General features: G+C 38.5%; 1 protein-coding gene across 1 annotated transcript in view; it reads left to right on the top strand.

Moving 5' to 3' along the window:
- The window catches only part of MND1 (meiotic nuclear divisions 1), a 41,083-nt gene that overhangs the window by 5,531 nt on the left and 11,953 nt on the right, over nt 1-23,599 (top strand). The window contains exons 5-6 of the mRNA XM_005517565.3: nt 16,395-16,469; nt 18,270-18,384. Of these exons, the coding sequence (XP_005517622.2) occupies nt 16,395-16,469; nt 18,270-18,384 (190 nt within the window). The remainder of the gene's footprint in view (nt 1-16,394; nt 16,470-18,269; nt 18,385-23,599) is intronic.

Below are 23,599 nucleotides of genomic sequence, written 5' to 3'. Positions count from 1 at the left end.
CCCTGTTCCAGTGCTCTGTCACCCTCAAAGGAGTTTTTCTCTTATTTATATAGAACTTTGTGCCAGTTGTCCCTTGTCTTTTTGCTGGGCCTCACTGTAAGGAGTCTGGGTCCATCCTCTGGACACCTGCCCTTGAGGTATTTATACTGATGAGGTCCCCTCTCTTCTGTGAAGTCATCTCTTCTTCAGGCTGCACTGGTCCAGCTCCCTGAGCCTTTCCTCATTAGAGAGCTACTCCAGTCCCCTCCTCCTCTCCATAGCCCTCTCCTGGACTCTTTCCAGTAGTTGCTTGTGTTTCTTGAATGGGGAGCCCACAAAAGGGCAGAGCACTCCTGAGGAGGCCTCACCAGGGCAGAGGACAGGGGTAGGAGAGGCTTTTCTTCAGAAGAGCAGGGCATCTTTTGTTGCAACATTGCTGTTCTGTTGATCTGGTTCTTTCCTACTTTTTGGGAACTGTCTTTATTTCTGTTTCTGGTGGGAGTGGGAAAGCATCTATTCATCAGTTTATTTGCAATAGGAGTACATAATAACAAGATGAACAAATGAGCTTTATGAGACCATGCGGTGTGATTGTACCACAGCACTGCCAACTCCTCCCATGATTATTCAGCATTATGGTCTTTCATCAAAGAATCATTTGAATTAATGCAGATTTAGTGGTAGCATCTGAACATTTTACAGCCATTATTTTCTTTAGGCATAGCTCTAAATTAATCTCAGGCATTACTGTCTTATGTACAGTGTTGTCAGCTTCAGCTATTTCTTTATACAGTTACATCAAAATAATTAAAAGAAAAATGCTTTTTTTTCCCATCTTGAATTGAAAAAGGAGTTTGATTTAGCTGACTATAGTTGTACTGTTTTCAAGCATGGACTTAACCTGGCATAACTGGACTTAAATTAATTTTTATAGACTAGTAGTAACAATGCACTGGCTCTTACTCCGGTGGAGTTTCATTTGTCTGAAACAGGTTAGTTTAACTCTGCACAGACTTGGAACTGAACTTCCTAGTAAAATTACTCAACTTATTAGTACATTCACACAAGTTTTAGACAAGGCTACTTACTCCACCAGTACATAAATAAAAACTGAGAAACTGAATTAAATATGTTCCAAAACTTCCGCTTTGTTCACCAAACTCTCTGGTGCCCCTGTTTCATCGAATGCGAACGATTTGCTCTTGGATCCTCTTCGTTGTTGCTCATGCTCCCTATTATAGCCAAGTAGCTGAAAGAAGGCATTGGTATTTGCTGTCCTTACCCTTGGGCCTAGTCCCATCATGAATTTTGAACATAATTAGTCAAGCAGGTCTCTGGCATGCCCTGATGAATATCCTTCCTTGGAATGTCTTGCAGAATTTGCCTAATGTGCTCCATGATGAGTATCCAGGAATTGCCTACAAAAATATGCTGAACGGCTTTAAATGTACTTTTACTTACACAAACACATCTATTATTGTGAAAGTGTAATGGACATTTTGTTATTGATTTGTGATGTTATTTCTATGTAGAAATATTCTGATATGAGCAATTCTGCAATATAAAACTGTTCCAGAAATAGTTTTATTACCAGAACCTTATTTGAAAGCCAAGCCCTGCCCCTGACATATGGGCAGAGAGCTCTCTTTAGATGATGCTGTGAGTCTTTAAAAACTACTTCTCTTTATTACCTTGCTTTTTTGATGAGACTGGAAATGTTTCAGTATTTCAGGGAAAAGCATTTTCAGTATCTGAAAATAAATTCTCAGTTGGCGCAGTGGAAAGGTGGCATTTTCAATGGAAAGCTCTCTGAACATCTTTACAAGATGATAACAGGTTCTGTCTGTGAGTTCAAATTAGCTCATTTGGTGTTTATACTCTTCTTGATGTGCACACATACAGATTTTCTTAAGGGCTTCTAAATCTAGTCACTGACTATCACAAAACACCTTGTCAGAACATACAAAGCAGAGGAAAAGAGTCAGCTATTGTACCACTTCTGTTGCATGTTGCTTGTCTTTGATCATTCCCATCTAGAGCTTGTGACATGCTGAGAGATGTGTTTTCTCTCTGTGTCTTGTCCAGATTGATTGTTAACTACATGAGTCGGTCTCTTTGTTCATCAGTTAAAAGCCAGAATCAGGCTGCCTTACTTAAAGCATGTTTAAAAATCTGGCAGTTCAGTTCATGCTGCAAATTAAGGCTTTTTACCAGGAGGCATTACCTTTGTTTCCTGAGGGCATGGCTAAATAGTCAAGCGAAAGGAAAAATCTCAAATGCTGAACTGTCATTTGAAAATAATGTGGAGGAACAGAACAGGCTTCTTCATGATGCAAATTCACCTATAAATGCACAGCACTGAGGCTTAAGTTTGATGAGTTGGGCCTGCTACAGAGCCTTTTTGCCTGCATACGTTGGTACTTCAGAATGTTACACCAGGTTGCTCATAGCATTCTGCATTTTACAGAGCTTGTGATTGTGGGAGGCTGTTTTAGGAGCTGTTCTTGAAGCAATTTTTTGTTTCAGAATTTTTAGTGATTATTAAGCCATACCCCATCCTGGAGATCCAGAAGCAAAGAAGTCTGACTTGGTATTCATAATGAAGATCAAGGCAGTTTTGTCTGGATGTTAAAAGCTGCACTTCCTCGGGGTTCTATATACTGTAGACTTTTTCTAGGAAGGATTTATTGTATCATCAATGTGCAGAGATATCACAATTAAAATCAATGCTAAAGTTTCCTTTGACAGCTTCCCTGCCTGACCCCATCTTTTGGCTTGCTTTTGTGGAGGCAGATGTTTGGAGAGGGGCACTAATCTCTGACTTATATAATATGGCAGACCCTGTGCTGATCTAATTAGGATCTCGGTGATGCCCTCTAACCCCAAGTTACTGCTTGGGCCTCTTCCTGTTTTTCTGAAAAGCAAGGATAGCAAATGTCTTTACTTTGTGTAGCATATGCTGGAACTATTTCCTCCAAACTCACAGACGGAGAGTTGCTAAGTAAGTCCCTTTGGGTTTTGTATTGATTTGTTTTGCAGTGGCACCTGTGTGTTTGCACCTAAAGGTTTATGCCTTCTGTCAGGTGCTTATTCTTCACCTCTTGGTTATACTTGCACATCTGTGAAGAGGACCACCAAAAAAGTGAAATATGTTGGAAGCTGCATTTTGGTGAGATGGGTTTATATACACATTTGGTTTGTTTGCATGTGGAAGTTGCATTTGGTTAGATTGTGTACAGGTATGAGATGGTGAAACAAGAGCAAGGGTGTGGACTGAGAAATAATGTTTTATCAATGTTTATAAATGGAGAAATCTTTAATGCAACCTCATCTGTCAAGGGAACTTTAGAAGCTTTACTGAGGGGATTGTCTTCCTTCCCTAAGAAAAGGTGAAATGATGTGATGATCTTCTTTATCAATAATTTTTCTGGCTGGTGGATTCAGAAGCCTGGAATTACCTATGCTCAATTATAGTTTGACAAAACAAGATGTTTATTGTTGGCATAACATTTGTGAGTGAGGAAAAGAGAAATCTTTCTGATACAGCCTTACTATAAACAGATTCAGCTTAGATTTTCTTTCATTTTTTCGTCTGTGTCTTGGGCAAAACTCTTGTGTCTATGCTGAGAGGGTCCTGAAATACTAAGCACTTCAAGGATGTAGTGGTTGTTAGTGTAACTAATGACAGTACTATGAGCACTATAGTCCAGTGGCTTGGGAAAACAATCAATTAGTTTCCTTTCCTCAGTGTGGTGGTGTTCATTTCACTGTTCAGTTTAAAACAGTTCATTTCACTGTGTTATTTCTCTCATTTGTCATGGTGCTCCATTCTTGTGGGTTAATCTTTTGTGTCCTGAGGCTTTTGCAAGGGAAAGTTTAACAGCCAAAACTACTAAAGCTGCTGTTCCAACTGAGAGCAAAATGGTGTCACCTTGCACTGCAATGAAGATTTAACAGAATCTCTTTAGGGCAGGATACGAATGGACATTTTGTGCTGTTCCCTGTGCTTGCTTCAACATACTCATGAGACTTTAGAGTTTCTGGCAATTTTTTTCTCCCACTAAGGATTGCATTGGGCCAGTGTTAGTTAAGATAGAAAAGATAGTTGATGTTTCATTTCTTAAATCCCTGCCCCAGGGTTGATAAAATGAGGGATTTTCACTTCCTATGACTTGTATATTGAACCAATGGGAGAATTTGGACTGGGTGCATCCTGGCTCACATTTGCTAGCTAGTTAAAATAAAAAATAAAGAGAAAAACCCCAACAGCCGCCCTAGACCAGGAATAAACTTGTTGAAATCAAGTGACTTCATATGTATTGAATTGTTTGTACTAATGAGCACTGAAATATGAAAAGTGGAAGAATTTATTTTTTGTAAAAAAGCAATGAAGGGAATGCTGTATTAGGAAATGCTTATGTTAGGAATGTTAGGGTTTGAAAATGGAAATGGAAAAATTGAATGGAAAAAATATCCATATTGTGAGTAATCTGGCTTGAGTCCTTCTGAAGATATTTGACAACATAAGTAAAAGAAGAGAACTTTCTTTGTTTAGAATGCACACAAAAAAAACCTTTGAGTTTTAACCGTCAGCAAGTTCTTTCAAGATGCAGCTTGGCTTATTTCTATCCTTTCAGATATATTTTGCCTCCTTAAATACTGTGACTGGAAAATTGCTCAATTAAGCTGTTTGAGATCGCTGAATGAAGTTTGGGAAACTACTGCTGTCCCCATTCTTCCAGTGTGAGCAGCCTCCTCCTTCATCCATTGACTCACTCAATTGTTGGGGTATTTCCACACCCTTCGGAGGTTGACTATGAACTGCAGTTAAGTGCAAGTGCTCAGCAGTGGTTAGCTGAAAGTAACCAATCCTGAACTGAGGTACAAATCCCTGGAGATGACAGATGTGCATTGAGGGGCAGCAGAACTGACGGTGCTTGGAGCTGGACAAGTTTTGTGCCCCGGATGGAGCTTTGCCTCAGCAGGGAGAGCCTGTGGGCCCTAGTTCTGTGGAGTAAGCTTTTGGCATTGCTTTGTAGAAATGTTCTCAGCAGATGGTACAGCATCAGCTCTTAGCAGAGCTCTTCACACACATCAGATCTCTGTTGCAGTTTTCAGCCTCTGATGGTTCTGAATGCAGGGTGTCACTGTTTTGGGTTTTTTTGCCTCTCAGTAATGATGAGCTATTCCTAGAGGTACATGTTCAACACCTTTGGAATCCATGGCTTAATGCTTTTGATAGAACAGTTTATTTTTGGGGTGTAATATTTTCACATGATGATCCATTGAAAAAGCTGTATTGAGTATTTAGTGTGTTTTTAAAAATTCTTTGTCTATTTATCAAGTAGAAAGGACTTGCAGGCATAAAATGTCTTAAGGTTTATCATGATCTTAAGCTTTGCTATAATGCATTTAGAAAGCTTGGCACCATCTTTTTCATGTATATTTTATTAATTTTAGGGAGTAGATAGCATGGTTAAACAGTTGGCCTCTAAACCAGAGAAGTATGTCAGAATGTTTGCAGCTAATGTGAGTGACTTGTGTTAGGAATTACTTAATTTGACATTTTTCTCATTCATTAATTCAGTACGCTTGCAGTTAATTTTATTGGGTTGCAGAAAATGTAATAAATTGTTCATTTCAAGGAAAAATAAAATTCTGATTGCTAAAGAGGTCTTGATGCCCATTATAAGGCCTTGAGCAATGTGGTCTAGTGGGATGTGTCCCTGCCCATGGCAGGGGGAGTTGGTACTGGATGGTCATTAAGATCCCTTCCAACCCTTACCATTTAATTATTCTGTAATACGTAGGCAGGATCCCAGTGTGTTGACTAAGCTGTTAGAGCAGTCTTCCCATAAGCATGCTGGGCCTTCTTTTTTCCCCTCTTATTAGAGGACATGTCATTTAGGTTTCCACTTAGTTATTCTTCCTTGGGTTGCCCTGACCATTTTGATAGTCTATAGCCCCAGTGAGCTGGGTGATTCCACTCCCTGCTGGCTCACTTTTTTTTTCTCTTCTGTAGTAATTACTCTCCCAACAGAGACAATTAGTGACCCCTCCTTTCTTCAGCCTTCTGGCTTTCACTGACCTGTACATTTTATTTGAACTGAGGGACTAGACTCAAAGAAATGGCCTACTGCAGAGCTGGTATGGTATGACTAATCCACTTCAAACCATCCAGGGGGAGCTGTAGCAGTAAGGGCAAGAAGCTGAGAATTTTCATAATTTAAACATTGTGGATGTGTTGATTATACCTATCCCTGTTTGTTTGTTGACCTTGTAAGGCTTATTCCCTCTGTTAGTCTCCTGGAAAATACTAAAAATTTTCTTTTAGAATAGTCCACAATTTTTGTTATCTCTGCATCTTGCACTTGAAAAATGGTGATATCTTAAAATGATTCTGCATTTACCAAGTCCTAAAATGTCCATCAGAGAAGACTCTTCTAATGCTGCAACTTACTAGAGCCTTCTGGAATTATGTTTTATGGCATGCTACAAAGCCCTGGAGAGTATGCTTAGTTACTGCTGTCATGGCAGATTTCTAAAAATACAGTGCTCTAGAGGCTTCTGTTGGATTTAAGCAGCTTCATAATTTGGTGTTCATTAGTTGAATTTCATGCTTTTTCTTTTACTTGCTGTTAACTTGTAACTGCCTAGATGGCAACTGTGAAGTGTAGGTTTTTCTTTAATTCCTTCTTGATGAGCATAAGGTAAAATTTGCATGATTTAAGAGCAATTTTTTTACAAAATGTCTCTGTAATAACTCTAAAGATTTTAATGTAGACTTGAAGGAAGATTCCTGCTATACTAAAAAGAATATATTGATATTCATTCTGATGTAATGCAAGAAAATCACTAGGTTTTTCAAACAGGGTTGTCTGTGACACTGAAGTTTTTAGGTAATATTATCACACAGTTTACCTTTTTGAAGAGGTTTGCATTCTGGCTGCTGGCTCCATTTCTGGCATTGCAGTGAAATTGTTAATCTGAAATGAAAAGAAACTGGAAGTAGAAACAGAGCTCTCACTGTAGAAGCTCAATCAGGTCTTGCAGAGACAGATCCCTGCACATCTCCCTGTGCCCCATGGTCACATGGCAGGTGGGAATGACAGTTCAGCAGATCAGCAGAAAACCAGCATCCCAAGAAACTTTAGCGGTTTAAATGTTCTGTGCTGTCTGGAAGTTGGCCTGTACTGTAAGGCCAGGAGCTTCCAGCCTAGTGATAGGCAGCCAGTTCTACTTTCAAAACTGGATTTGATGGAGACAGTGAGTTGTAGTCCTATTTAATTTGAACTTCGACTTTCACCTTAAAATATTGTAATTCAGTTAATATAGCATATTTCATTTTAGAAAATTAGTATGCATGCAGATATGAACTACTAGCAAGCAATTATAGAAGTCTCACTTCACAGAATTTTCCTCTTCTGAAAGGAATAAAATTTAAAACAAAACAAAACAAAAACAAAACTAGAAAAAAAACCAAAAAAACCCAGAGTATAAAACCAAAATGTTAAGTTATTTTGATGCAGGGAGGCCTTAGAGGAAAAGGTCTTTTTTGTCACAGCCAAACAGCTCATTATTTTTGAACACATGGTAGTTCCATGAAAGACTCTTCTTTGTATGAGGAATTGGAGATAACTTGATCTGTCTAAGCATTACTTAAAAATGACAAAATTGGCATAAAGAGGGAGTATGTAAAACTGCTGTCAAAACTCTGAGGTTTGAAAGATGTATTTTGCTAAGGATTTTTTATTTTCCTGATAACATCTCAGTGTAGAATATGGGCATTTTTGAAAGTCTATGCAATAAAGTTTTATTTGGTTTTTAAGGTCTTTAAACAGAACATGAGCTTGGGGAATGTTGGATGAATATTGTGTTTTAACTTGTGCCTGTCTCTACTTAGTCCCTGAAGGCATTGTCAGTGTATGGTCCAGCTGCTTAGGATAGCAATCTTTAAAAACCCTTTAGGGAAAAATTAAAGCTTCTCTTCATTCTCTCCCTTTCTTTCCAAGGGAAAATACCTTTCTGTGTTCTTCCTGCCTTGAACAGACCTGTTAACTATCACCTTGGACTTTGTAGGTTTATTAAATACCCTAATACGCAGTAGCAAGCATATCCTTCATGTCCAGGTATGAAAATTTTCTGTAGTTCTGTCAGTCATGTGAATGTCTTTTGAAGTTCTTTCAGCTTTCCTTATTAGATTGCTTGCATTTGTGAAACAGTGTTGAATGAGGTGTTTCAGCTGGTTTTTTGTTGGTTTGGGGGTTTTCTTAGGTTGATTGGGGCATACTTGATATTTGTATTTGAGTAGACAGCCATCTGTCCCTCAGGTCGTGCCAATTACGTCAGCTCTGAAAGCAGCCACAGAAATTTAGTTCTTTCATTGAGCCTGCACAACTGTTTCTTTCACCTTTTGTGTTTGAAGGAGCTTGGCCTCGAGCAGTTATTTTTTGTTGCATAACCACTACTTATCAAATGGTGTTGCAAATGAGTGAATCAAAAACAAAAGCTCTTGGCAAGACATTTTCTCTAAATTAACTTAACTATTCTGGCAAATCTAAAAAGATGGAAAATAATTGAATTGAAATACTTTTAATGTAAAGGGGTTTGCTGTATAGTAATATTTTTTAAATAATTGCAGGTAACAGCATCAGGTTTGTACGTGGATGGGTGAGAGTTCCTGTGGAGGGGGGATTTCTCATTTGTTTCTTCTGAATACCCCACATTTTATTTAATTTGCCAAAAAAAACAAAGGACTCCTCTCATATTCAACGTGGCTTGAGAACAGAGCCATGCCTAATTTACTGTATGATATTACATCTTGCTCTCATCTGTTAGCATGTTAAGTAAATCAGGATTATTGACCTAAATTTAATCTTGAAATGCAAAATGAATTGTGTTTTTGGGAGGGGCAAGTAAATCAGTATTTCCCACATGGATACTCTAGCAAAACATGGAAATACAGCTTATGAGTGCAGAGATCTAACTTAAGAATTACTAGTTTTTGAGAGTCTTTGTAGTGCTTTGTCAAACTGTTGTATGGAAAGTCATATTTTTTTCAATTTAGTCCCCTGAAAAAAACCTTCACTTCCTTAGCATGAGTGACTGATACTTTTTTTTAATCACTGACATATTACAGTGCTAAACTAAAAAATTCACACTTGTTATCTCTTTGGTACCTTTTTAAAAAGACAGAACTTGCACATTGGCAGGATTAGTAATATGACATTTTGGGGCAAGTGTTATTTGCTTAAAATAATCAGCGTGCCATCCTTTAATTCTAAATAGCAAATATAATGTGTTCAGGGGGGAAGGGAATGTGTCCAGCTCTGTCTTGATGAGCATGATGAGGGAGTCAAGAGCTTATGGGTCAGGATGAAAGGGCAAAATAGAGTGACACTGTTGTGGGTATGTGCTACAGGCTGCCTGATCAAGAGGAGGAGGGGGGGATGAGGCCTTCCCAGGCAACTAGAAAAAAGTCTCAAAGTCACAGGCCTTGGTTCTTGTGGGGGATTTTTTAAGTATCCTAACATGTGCTGGAGAAACTGTACAGCAATATGCAAGCAAACCAGGAGGTTCCTGGAAAACATTGACAATAACTTCCTGCTACAGGTCATAGAGGTTCCCACAAGGAATGGTGTGCTGATTGACCTCATACTAACCAACAAGGAAGTCTAGTTGGGGATGTGAAGGTTGGGGGCAGCCTTGGCTGTAGTGACTGCAAGATTGTGTTGGTGTTTAGTGTTGGATGAAGAGGTAGCAGGACAGCAAGCAAGACGATGACCATGGACTTTAGGTGAGCTAAATTTATCCTCTTTAGGGATATTCTTGGAAGAAGCCTACGAGAATTCATGGGAAAGCAGGCTTTGCAGGGAAGAGGGGTCGAGGAGAGTTGGTTGATGATCAAGGCTCACTTCTTTCAGGGTTAAGAATGATGCATTCCAATGAGAAAGAAGTTGGGCTGAAGGCACAAGGAACTGCCATAGATGAATAAAGAACTGCTGTCATTACTCAAGTAAAAGCAAAAAGTTCCCAGGAGACAGAAGCAAGGCCAGGACACTTGGAGTGAATATTGGGAGGTGGTCAGGAGAAGTAGAAATGAGACATGAAAGGCCAAGTCCCATCTAAAATCACATCTGGTCACCTTCTGAAATTCAGCAAGGACAAATGCAGGGTCCTGCCCTCAGGGAGGAAAAACACCATGCACCAGCACAGGCTAGGGGCCATCCTGCTGAAAAGCAACTCAGCAGAGAAGGACCCAGAGAACTTGGTGGACAACAAGCTGTCCCTGAGCCAGCAGTGTGCTCTGGTGGCCAAGAAGGCCAGTGGTGTCCTGGGGGTGCATTAGAAAGAGCAGTGGTCCTGCTCCTCTACTCAGTCCTGGTGAGGCCATATTTGAAGTTTTGGGTTCCACAGGTCATGAGAGACATGGAGCTCCTGGAGGGGTCCAGTGAAGAGCTACTAAGTTGGTCAAGGGTCTGGAAAATCTCTCTTATGAGGAAAGGCTGTGGGAGCCAGGCTTGTTCAGCCTCAAGAAGAGGTGACTGAGAGGGGACCTCCTTAATGTGTATAAATATCTGAAGGGTGGCTGTCAAGAGGATGGATCAGGGCTCTTTTTGGTGGTACAAAGCAACAGGACAATAGGCGGTGGGCAGAAAGTGATGCACAGGAAGTTCTACCTGAAATGAGGAAGAAGGTCACTGTACAGGGGACCAAGCACCAGCACAGGTTGTCCAGAGGGGTTGTGGAGTCTCCTCCACCAGAGATATTCAAGAACATTGGGACACAATGCTGTGCAATGTGCTCTAGGACAACCCTGCTTGAGCAGGGAGGTTGGACCAGGTGATCCAGTGTGGTCCCTTCCAACCTGACCAATTCTGTAATCCTTTTCCTCCAGAAAATCAAGCTTATTCCCTATCCTCTCCCAGGTTTTTGAACTGACTCTTTCAAAGATTGCATTAAAAATCTTTTTGTGGTAAAGTTTATATCGTGCATAGAGAGAAGAGAGTTCTTGAACTGAACATTTTTCCAAGATACCTATACTGCAGTATGTAAAAAAAAAGAGTTCTTATGAATGCAGAAATACGGTGGGCCCTAACTCTTCCATTCTCTCTTTCTACAGTCTTCAGTTTATAAGTTAAAAATTCTTACTCTGTCTTGCTTTGATCTCTACTCTTGTTTCTTACCTGTATTTTCTGAACTATTGTAGTCTCCTAGTTGCTCCTTCTGAGTCCCACCAAATACAAATCCCTACTTCATACTGCTGAAATGACTCAGAGTGACTCAGGCTAGGACCTTGCATGCTGCTTTCTCTTCCTTTCACAAATGTTAAAAGATTAAAAAAGTAGATCTTAATTGTATTTATGTAGCGAGTGCATGTTTGCTGTTTCTGCAGACATCCCTGACTGATGAATCCATCCCAGCAGACCTGCTGGCTTCTCCTACTGTAGTTCAGTTCACTGGGTGCGTTATATGGAGAAATGGCATTTCATGGGTGATATGTGACATCTTGAGATCAGAGCAGAAGCCACAGTACTGCAGGTCACAGGAGGGCTCTTCACACTGCTGTGACCATAATTAGCTGGCTGCAAAGTTTGCTTGTGTGTATTTGGAAACCCTTGGAAGCATGGATTTGTGACTGTGTATGTAAAAGGAGTAGCTGTATGTTTGCTTAGTGTAGCACTTTAGAAAGCAATTCTGCACTTCAGTGTGCTGCCCTTTGGGATTTTTCTTCCTGTAAGTTTTAGTCAACAGTAATTGTTAAGTGATTTCTTTTAGTAATGTCCTGTGCCTTTCTTTTAACACAAAGGTCTGTCTTCAACATTTTCAGATTGTTCTTTGGCTGTTGATCTTTCCATTTTTCCTCTCTATATATTATTAGTCTGTTTTTAGCTTCAATGTTTTGTATCTTTCTTTAAAATCTAGAGGAATGCTTTGAAGTACTTTCTCTCCATGCCTTCTGTCAATTCCACTTAAGTTTTTCAGTAGTGAGTTAGTTTTCACATAGAAAAGAAATACACCTATCTCCTGCTTAACGTTACGCTAAACCTCTTGAACTGCTTTTGTTTAAGCCGAAAGCAAACTAGCCTTGCCTTCAGCCTGAAACAAGGCACAGTGAGCTTCAAACCCAAAGCAAATAACTTGGCAAGTTAGAAATAATTTAAAAATGTGTCTTTAATTCTTCTGTAGTGCCACAGTGAGTGGCGTTCACAAGAGCAGTAGTTTTTAATACCATTTTTGGTTGTTTGGCTGAAAGAAAACCGAACGGATGATGTTTCTCTTTCAGACCATAATGATAGTGGGCTAACAGCTGTGAGCACTCTTGGTGGTTAGCATGTGAGACCTTGGTTTGATTCTTGCCCAGTGAACATACTCAGGGGCTGGGTTTGCATGGCTTATACTAGGTTTGTAGATATTTTAATATGCTGCTGAGGCAAGCTACATGTTTGGTGGGATACTGGTGGTTAGAGTGGTTAAAAACAAGTAATCAGATGGCATAAGACCAACAAAAACAAAAGTAGTTTTTTATTCTAGAATAAAAGTCTATCAAGCAGGTTTTGAGAAGGAGTGGAACTGAAACCTGCTGCTGTTGTTCACTGGGGGTTAAACATTCCTCTATGTACACTATGTACAATAGTGGCTTGCTGAAGTGGAGCCCTGGTATTAATGCATTTGTGCTAGATTATAAATTATGTGTGTAGGTTTAATCTGTGTTCTTTGATACAAACCAGACCCCAGGTTCCATGATGGAACTGTTGGTTATCATCGGCACATAGCACTTTGAACACCCAAACTGCTGCACACATCTATAGCTAAACATTGTGACGCCTTTGCAGAGTAGGAAAAATCATCCCTTTAGGGGACTTCAGATTGAATTAATGTCTAAAACTAGTGGCCATTTATCACACTGGTCTGTAAAACTAAAGAAATTGTCCACCAGCTCTCCTGTTTTATACATGCTAGTTACTTTCTTCATTAAACTGACTTCTTGCAGGCTCCCACTGTGTTTTGAAAACATGAAAATGCTCTTGTGGAGAACATTTTTAACTTCTTAATTTTGAATTATTTAGTCTCCTCTCCTTCTTTCCTCTAGATGATGTTTTTACTGCTTTCTTGCATCTTGCTTAATCATGTGCTGATTCAGAGCAGTCAGATTAGAGACACAAAACTTTGTAGTGGTGCAGAATCTCTGTACTTCTCCACACCTGGTCTGTTACACCTTCACAAGAAGGTTGTTCCTGTGTCAGCCCAGACATCTCTCTCAAGAAACATAGAGGGGACACAGTATCTTTATCTCTGGACTAGTCTCTCTGCTGTTGCCAGGAGTCCGATTTCTCTGAGAGTGGTTAATGTTCCTTGAGAAATTGTTTGCCAGTCCCCCTGAAAAATGTCCCCAAGGCTGTTCGAGGGATTGAAATACTCCATCTGCTACTGTGCTTCTTTGCAATCAGGCTTTTCTACAGCTGGTGAGTGGGAAAGTAAATCACTGTACTTGTCCAGATGTGGTCCTGTGCTATCATGCCTACACAATGTTTGCAAATTTTGGTTTTTTTCTTTTAATGCTCTATAACCTGTTATTTGCCATTTGCACTTACCTTTCAATTAAATATTGTATTATGTGTACCCATCTTCCTCCGACTTCTTTATCCTTGTTGACTGCCTTTCCTTCTTTCATTATAGTTATTTTCAGCTGTGTTCCCACCTCTCTGTCCAAGCCTTTCTGCTTCTCCCATAGTCATAGATTCTTTATACAAACCCTGGCCATCTGTTCCTTACCCTTTGAATCCTTGTCCTCTGTTAGTTTTTTGTTACTGGTTTTTCAGTATCTTGCCTCCTGCTATTCCTTTCCTTATCCTCATCTTTTTTTTGTTGTCATAGAGGATAACCACCATGACTTTGAAATAATACATGAAGAGCTGAGGTGTCATTTTATTTCGTAATTTTTTCTGTTACATGAAATAATAATTAAAGAATAATTTAAAAATCAAAAAATACCCAAGCAATTAAAATCTGTAAGAAAACAATATCTTAAATAAGATTATGTAAAAATCATCTTTGCTTTTAGACAAAGGAAGATCTTCTAACCTCATGGCATGGCAACCTTGCATGTTGTGTGGGACAGAATCTAAGAAATTCCTTTATGTCCCACAGTTTGTCATTAGTGTCTCTTGCGTTATTAAATGTTGTGGAATATAGAGGATCAAGAAAATTATAAGAGGCCTTCTTGGGTACTTCCAAGATGGAAACCAGCTTTTATGATTTACACTACCTTGACAGCTCCTTCTGTACAGCTGTTTTAGAGAAAGCAGAAGCTTTCCTTAAAAACATAATGAGTATGAAAAAAACCTGAGAAAGTTACACCTTTATGACCTCTCTTGCAGAGAACATTGGCTTCTTTGTACTTGCAGCGTAAGCTCCTGGGCTTCTCTACCTCCGCTGTGGATTTTATTCCAGAAAAATCCTGTGTTCAGAGATGCCAAATGATGTGCTCTGGGGTTTGTCTTCCTTGGATTTCATGAACTGCGAACTGCACCTAAGTACTTACCCTCTTCTGAACTGTATACCTCTGTTTAGTATGACATCATGTGGGGACTAACACACTTACTCTTTTAAGAGTTTTGTGGAAAGCCTGGAAAGAGTATTCTTTTACTATCCACTAAAATGAAGATGTTGGTGTACTTTAAGCCACCTAGTGAAACCTACAGTGCCTCTGTGGTTACTCGCACTGAGAGTAGCAAGTAAACAGATGGACATATTTTTCCTCTAATTATATCTTGCCGTTGGTGTAATTCCTATATAAATTGAAGAAAACCAAAACATTCTTTTAGAAAGGACTTTCTTGTCTGTATGCATGCTCACACACGCATGAACACAAAGTAATTATTTTTAAAAATTGATCTGTGAAGGGAACTACTAAACCCAGTGAGCTGCAGCTGGGATGTGTCCTAATCTTTATGGACTAGCAGTATGGAGTTTCTTTATAGTGTTATGACTGATCTTCAAGACTGGGCAGTAAACTCTGCCTGATATTTATCATACATTTACATTTAATATTCTGAAAATATCGACTAAATGTTAGATTGAAATTGAGAAGTGATTATAGCTCCAAAGGAGTTCAGTTTGTGTTGTGTGAAGGCATTTATATCAGCTGCACGATACAAACCATATGGTTAAATTATCAAGGCTGAGGGTTTCAAGAAATATCTGAGAATGCTTTTGCACTCAGTGGGATCCTCAGTGGAAAAGGGAATGTAGAAGTGGAGGATTCATGTGGGGGATTTTGGGGTAGGGCAGAGTAAAACCTGAGCTCTGACAGCTGTTATTTTCACAGTTAGTGCAATATACTGATTGGTGCTCAGAACATTTTAAAACTAAAATGTTTTAAATGTATTAAGTACCCTTTGTTTAAAACAAAGGGTACTTAAAAGGCATGTTATTGTTTCTTTTATTTTTTTTCCCTTTTGTGTTTGTTTCAATGCAGTAACTGGTTTTCAAACTGTATTTTATTAGTTTTTTTTTTCATTCTCATTCATCTGATTTAATATTTTAAGGTGCTTTCTCTGATGCTGAGTATGGTGTCCCTGAGGTTTGAGTCATACTCCTACTCAGCTTAAGAGTTTCCAAAGTATCTCTGGAAAACTGCCAGCTGAACTGGAAAGGCCTGGTTCAAGATGGGTGGCAGGTTAATGGAGAGAGGTCTCTCTTGGCAAGTTATTTCTCCTGATGTAACAGAAAAATGGAAGGATTATTCACACCAGCCCTGTGAGATTCCTCTGCCTCAGGCCTGAAGGCAGGGTTATCTGTGAGGTCTAGCAGTGCAAGGGGCACGCAATGAAAGGGGGCCACAGCTTTACATGCCTTTGAAAAGAGACTTCTGTTCATCAGCATGTAAAAGGGATTGGGGCCATGCCAGTGGCGTACCAGACTTCGGGAACACCGGTATCCACAGCTGAGCAGGTGGACCTGCCAGAGCTTTTGTCGCTGCTGCCATTGAATAGGGACAGCTGGAAAAGGACCAAAGGAAGTCATCAAATCCAAAGCCTCCATGTTACAGGGTCCTTTGCAGAGAGATGCCAGATTATGGTATGAAATAGGATTTTAGTCCCAGGCTGAACATATCTATAACAATATTATGTGCCACAGGAATGAAAGTTTCTTAGAATTAAATTTGCTTCCTGTAATTCTTTTTTATGATTCAGTGCCTCAGATTTATATTTGTACACTTTTGTATTTATTTTGTCTTTATTACATAAGTTATGCCTGTATTTTAAAAATTTATTTTTTTAAAAAAAATACATGTATTTTAAAAGGTAGTTCCACTTTTTAATTTAAATACATTATTATATATGCACATTTTATAGCTATTTTTAATGTTACCGAAAAAGTATAATTTTGTTCTTTGTTTTCTTTATCAGTTTGCTGAAAGCAGTCAGAAAAAAGAGGCTTTACAAAAAAGCATTGAGAAATCAAAAATTGGACGTGAAGATACTGTAAGTTGCTTTGGGGGGGACGTAATCCTACAAGGAAATATTGCTACAAGTATGTACTTCTTGTAAATACTAATGTAGTATTTCAGGCATTTTCAGATTTAAAAATATCTTAAAACTTGAACTACCCAGAGGTGTGTGCCAAAGTTGCTAATTGTTGCTGAACTGCCAAATCTGGTAACTACACTTAGATGTTGTTTGGTTATTTGTAATGTAGATTACTAAATTACTGTCCTGAGCAGCCATGTAAGCTCGGTGCTTCTCGCATGCTGAAGCTGTTAACACTGCAAAAAAATATCTAGTCTTCATGTTTGGCATAACCAACATACTAGTTAGAAACACTTAATATGGTATTCTAAGTTGCTGACTTGCATTGAGATGCTCAGTCTAAAGTGACTTAAACCTCCAATTAAACAGGGACAGCCAGAAGCTTTCAGGAAGAAGTGAATTTTGAAGGAAAGTGCCAAATCTTTGAATCCAAACTGTTTTGTTGAAACACTAAGTTTTCCCTATGTATGTTTCATTTATCTAGTAAAGAAGAGAGTGAACCTTACCATCAAACTCTGTTACAGTTGTAGTTCCACAAATTCAATTAAAACCTGCGCTTTGGCAGTATCTTAATCTTTAATAGAATGATCTTAAAATCATTCATTTGCAATGAACTGTCATCAGGAATCACAGGCAGGTTTCTCACGTAGTTGTGCTGATTGTGTTTCCAAACAAACTGTTTCAACCTTGGGCTTCTCCAGCATGTGGCCTGCCCTACAGAAAGCTATTGGTCTGGAAATCCTGTTCTGGCTGATATTTCCAGTATTTTGGTTCCTGATTATACATCAGAAAAAAGTCCTAAGAAGTCCAGATTGCAGTGTAGCTCTCCAAGCATCTCACCTCCATACCTCAGCATCTGGAAACTTGATTTCCATTCTGCATTTTCAGAACATGCCCAATCCAAACTGTTGGCAAAAGCACTAGGAATATAGAAGTTCGGAGAGGCAAAACACCCAACAACCTTAAACAAAACCCCAAAATCCACAAACACCTCAGACTGCTGGGTTACCACACAGATTGCCATTGGTAAAATCTTGGTGGCTTACAAACTCATGCAGTCTGGCTCTTCTAGGCTACCCTAGCTTGAGTTACTTGAGTATCAGCCAGTTCCCGTGTTTGTCTGTAACTGCAGACTGAATTAGAAGTACGTGCTGAGCTGGCACATGAGCTGAGCTCATGTCAAATCAGTGTCTGCAAATTCTTATTGATCAATAGCATCTTTGAGGTCAATATTATGTACAATTCCAGCAAAGACTACCATATAATAAATATCTGAATTTATTTTTGAGACCATTGCTCTTAAATGGTGTGGAAAAAGAAAGAAGACAAATTCAGAGGGTGTTCATACACAGCATCTCAATTCGTTGGAAGGGTGGATGGTAGTTTTTCTGTAATGCCTTCTTTAATTACAAGACTAGCACTCCTAAATACTGCTTAACCTTTAAGCCCAATAATTAAGAGATCTCTTTGGAGTTTGTTAAACTATGGTTCAAAGGTTGTAGAAAATTGTTCTTTTGTTGATCCATTTTGGCCTTAATTTTTTTTCCTTACAGTTGGTATTCAGTATCATTTAGTGTCACTGAGAATAAAATGAAATGCTTAAGTGGTTCATAAACAGAAAGTAGTAGTGAAAGCAGCTGCTTTCGCTACTTTTTTAACTTAAATGTTTTTATTTTTTAAAAATCTTTGTGTGATAATTACTATTTTTAATGTTTGGGGTTTTTTTGTATCTCCCAACATCCTTTGAATCCTTAGGCGGAACGTGCAGCTCTGCTGAAGGAACTTGCTGCCCTTCGGCAGAAGAAAGAGCAGCTAAAGACAGAAATAGACAAATACAGGGAATGTGATCCAGATGTGGTTGAAGAGATGCGTAAGTTGTGTATTGTTTAAAGTGATCTTTTGCCTGAAAAGGTGTGCACTTCTTTAGCTTAAAATCTGGTATTCAGAGGGTAGTCAGAGAATAGCTGCTTTCCTTTTTAGAGCTGAACAATACAAACAGGTACACTGACCATTTCTTTGCATGTTCTGCTCTATTATATATGAGAAGGTTTATTGATATTTACTCTGCCACCACCTGAGCAGTTAAGAAGCAATCCTATAATTAAAATACTCTGATGCTTCAGAATTAACATCAGGATCATCCTTTCCAGAACCATATTAATTCTATAACTTGTGCTGTGCCCTAGAATGTGTGTAGGAAGAGTCGTCTCTGGCTCCTGTTTACCTTCAGTTCCATGCTGTTAAGATGGGTATCTTTCTACTTCCTTCATCTTGCCCATTTAAAACATAAACATTTCATTACAGACGCTTAATTGTCACTTACATGAAAGTAGGTTATCACACCTATCACACTCTTGACTGGGTACTGTCATGCTGGGTTTTGGTTGGAGTTTCTAAACTCTAATGGAATACAAGGAATGATGAGTGACTAATACAGAATTTGGCAGTGAAATGCACTTAATATTCTGATCCTTAGCATGAAAAATGAAAAGCATGCATGAAATTTTATTGAATTTTCTCTACTGCAGCTTTAATGTTTTATTTATTAGGTTCTTACATTGCTACCCAAGCACCACTGCATATTCAGGTTGCTGTAATGCCAAAATGCTGTTACAGAGTGACGAGAAACAGGCACAGAACTTCTTCTGAAAAGAGATGTGGCTAAATCTTTCTCCTTCCTTATTTTACTAACAAAATCCACAGCTTTAGAGCTGTTCTGAGAGAAAGCCAGGAACATAAACAGAGTTGGCAGCACTCACCAAATTTGGACAGATATTATTTACTTTGAGAGGCTGTGACATTTTTTGTCAGCTGTGTTATCTTTCCCCAAGGATGTAATGGTATGCCAGGGAATAAGCAAACTTGAAACCTGAGGTTAGTTACTGTGCTGTAAATCCCTCGCTGCCTGCTCTCCTGAGGAGAAGACACATTCCAGCTGATTCCAGCTGTAAAAATGAATGAGGTTAGGCAGATATCAACAGCAGAGGGATGTGTAGTGTCAGGTATTTTAACTGCTGAGGTTCCCTTACAGTCAGCATTGCACAGAATGGTTTGAGAGCCTCTCTTGAAACAGTCATGGTGAACACTTTCCTAAACATGGCACGAGGGAGCAAATCACAGCTGCAGTGCTAGGGCAAGCTGCATGAGCTGGCAACATGGAGACTAGTATCCTGGAAAGAAAGAGAGAAAGGGAAGGAAATGTAATACTTAGTTGCTTCAGTCATGCCCTTGTCTTTTGTCTGTATGTTATGGGTTTGGGTTTTTTTTGTCCAAATGTGTGGACGCTCCATGTGATGGAGCATTTAAGGGACTTGTGAGGTTAGCACTGTTGAGCTACCTGTAGGCTTCCCAGTGGAATATGCAGTAATGTTTCAAAATTAATTAATCCTTGAACTCAATTTTAAAAGTTTTTGTTTCATTATATGTTTCGTCAGGCATTGCTGCACTGGCATTGTTGCTGGCAATGTATGTGAATAAAGGGTGATGTCAGTTTTGGGGAATTAATATCCTTGTCAAAACTGAATGGAAGTTGATGGGCTTTATGGAAGAGATTGGAATGGGGGAAAAAAAAAAAGGCTGAGGGGCATTTCTTTTGGCTCCAGAGTGCAGAAAAGTGCAAAGGCAAAAGTAAGAAGGCAATAAAGAATCTCAGGCAATGGAATGCATTTAGCTAGACATATAAGTTACTGCTGCTGTTTCACAGAAAAAAACCTTATAATAAAAGTTATGCATTCACAGGTTTTCAAACTGCACATAGGGGATATGATTTTCTACTTATGTACAATTTAGATAACATAACCTTGGAATTATTTTCAGTTAAATCACCTGAGCAGATTTCTGACTACCTTATTTTAGAGTCAGAGATGGCTGTTATGTTGTGTAATTGGATTCTTTTTAACAGATGAATTTCTCAGTAAAATATAGCTTGTAACGGGCAGTTGTCACTTTCTACCTTTGGGTTTTCCCTCTTCATCCTTAATGACTTCAGCTTGTAAGGAAATCTTCCTGATGCTCAGCATAAAATTTCATCCTGTTAATTTCTCATCCCGTATCACAGAGGCCTGCCTTGATTCTTCTTGTGGTATTTTAGGGCTGTATCAAATTATTGTCTGTTTTCAGTGGCCTTTAAATGTGAACACTTTGCTGTGTCTTTTTTAGTTGCCCTCTCCCTCAGCGGAGTTTTGCAGAAGCAAACCAATTGCACAGCAGCAAGCCTCATTAAAATGTGCACGTGCGCACACACGCATATATCATTTTCAGGGTCAAAACAAAAGTTTGAATGATTCATAGCAAATATCTGAAGACTCAGCTAAAAACTGAACATCTGTCTTTGCTTCCTGAATCTCATGGTGGGAAAGTCAAGCTTGACCATGTAACTAAATATATTATAATGCATATTCACAAGGGGGCAAATGGTAAAACTAGTAACTCTGGGTTTTGCTGAGTTCACTGTTTGTCCTTCTAGTGTCACTAACAAATGTTTTGCTCTGTGTTTTGGCTTACTTTCCTTGGATTTTGTGTTAGAAATACATTGCAGTATAAATTTTAATGCCTTCTCAAATTTAGTGTTTGAACACAGAATTTGTGTGTAACAAGTAACTATAGTAAATAGCAGAAGCAACAAGCTTTAGGGACTGACCACTAGAGGAAGCTACGTAGTAGTCTGATCTTCTGGATATATCCAGATAATTCCATTCTACAGGAATGGTATTGTAAAAATATATCTAGAACAGCAAAATATGTGGATTTTTTTCTAATGACCTCTGCAGTTCAGAAGCTTGTCTTTGCCACTTGGTAATGTTGTTTGACACATTCTGTGAGATAGGATTGATTAATAAATTAATTCTCAAAGGCAGCAAAAACTGATCAGATTCATTTGAAGTAAAAAAATCCAAACAAACAGTGGGATTTTATACTTTTCTGTTAAATTTATGATCCTGCTTCAGATGGTGCAGGACAGGATCATTGTTTCTCACCTTTGAGGTGTGTCTATGTGGGCTGGAATATGTATGGGAGAGCAGCCATCGTCAAGAGATTTGTCTCTTATGTGACATAACTTGCATGTATACAGAGTTGGAGACTTGCTGTTGCTAGATGCTCTAAAGGTTATGGTAGATAACAAAGACATGGAGAATGCAAGCTTACAATAATTTGTAATTTATGTAGATTTTCATAAGGTCAACAGAAAAAAGCTCCACCTTATATCAAGATTAACCTGCTACATATGTTTAATTCTTTCTGCCCACAAGAGAGAGGTGTTAGGGAGCCAATAAAATTTTTCTCATAATTAATTTTCTAGTAAAGTTTGCCTGGCAGCATAAATGTATAAACGGTAGGGACTTTATTCTGAATTGCTGGTCAGCTTGTAATTGGAAACAGCTAAACACTTTCAGTGCTTACTGTAAAATAAACATTTATAGAATTTCAAACTTCTTGTTCTTTCACTGCAATAAGAGGAATGTTGGTTTATGCTTTATTAAAACATTGTTGGGCCTTTGCTTTTTTTGTTCACAATAGCTATGCTTTGTTACTGTATGCCTTTGGATAGGGGAGCTCTCATAAATAGTTACATACTGACTGCAGTGACTTCTGTGTGGTATGATTGCTAATATTTATGGAGCCTGGGATCTTGCCTGTCAGCATTCCTTTTTTATTTAGCAAGTTTTCAGAATGTCTGGTTATTGATAACTATTATGTCTTAGGCTTTTACATTTAAGCCAGTGACCTAAACATGTCTAGGCAAACTGTTTTCTCAAAAATTAGCAAGCTACCAGATGCAACACATGTAGCAATTTTGGTGTCAGCCTTTTTACTTTAGCTCTCTCTGTTTCTATCCTGTAACAAGAAAGGCAAGTGGTTCAAATGGACGGGATTTCAAACTACAAATATCCACATAGTTATTTTTTTAACTCTCTGAATGTGTGATCTCAGAGGCATCACTGCCAGTCCAGTTCAGGGTTAGATTTTCTAAAACTAACTTATATGATTGTGTGAAAATAAATTTTGGTAAAACATCCAGACTTTACTGAATACCATAAAAACATCATGTTACATGTAATTTGTACTTGAAAACTTCTTTTTCCTTTTCGGTCCTTAAAAAATTTCTTATTCTCATATTTCTAAACAATGAAAATTTCAGCTTGACAAATTGTTATGAGGAATTGTCAGGGTATAGAGACATGAGAAAATACTTCTGTATTGTTCAGTTTTTTCATTCATCTTAATATCTGAAAGGTGAATGCTGAAAAGCTAATGTTGATTTAGCTACTGGATTTTTTGGAGCACATAATTTGGGGGTTGGTTTTTTGGGGTGGTTTTTTTGTTGATACACCCAGCTATTCTCTTATGTTGAAATCAATTTGAAAATATGTTACATATGCAAATGTACTTCATGTTACAAAAACTTTAGTACCAAGTGTTAGATTATTTGGGGGAGTCTTTCTTAATGCTGGGAATTGTTCCTGTTTCAAGAAGAGAAACAGTAGTGAAAAAATGAAATGAAGATTGGACTATCCTAGCTGATGGAGAGACTTTAAAATGAGTTGCATCAGTTTTACTCAAAATGCATCAGAATGCCAATAATTTACAAGAGTTTAATGGATTGTTGTTTAAAGATGGATTGTTGTTCAGAAATCGTATCAGAAAGATGGTTTAAACTAAAAAGTCTTGTCAGCAATATCAGCTAATGAACTATTAAGTATCTATTTTTTAAAATTATATGTTTCTACTTGGAAAAGTGGAACTCTACAAATAATTTTAAGCTTGGTCTAGGTGCCACCAAGATCAATAGTGTACAGATGAAGCTTATAGAGAAAATGTATTTTTAATCATCTTTAGATGCAGCATGTTCAGTTTGCAATTAGGAGGATGTTTTCCAGCTACTGACCATGAAATATGCATCTGGCATTTGAGAGACTAGCTGTGCTTTTTACGGTTTACGCAGCAATGCCATTAGCAAAGGTCTGCAGTTCGAAATCAGTCATCCTGCTGATGTTTGACTTGTGTCTTCACTCACACTCATGTTAGTCTTAGTGGGTTAAACTAAGCTTTCTTTGGAGCAAATCAAACACTTGCTTAAAAGTACA

Source organism: Pseudopodoces humilis, chromosome 6 (genome assembly GCF_049639895.1).
Source record: "Pseudopodoces humilis isolate 2021_Gansu_Grassland_sample_001 chromosome 6, ASM4963989v1, whole genome shotgun sequence".
NCBI classification, from domain to species: Eukaryota; Metazoa; Chordata; class Aves; order Passeriformes; family Paridae; genus Pseudopodoces; species Pseudopodoces humilis.
Note: the sequence above shows the minus strand (reverse complement) of the source record. Positions and strands in the feature narration are given on the sequence as shown.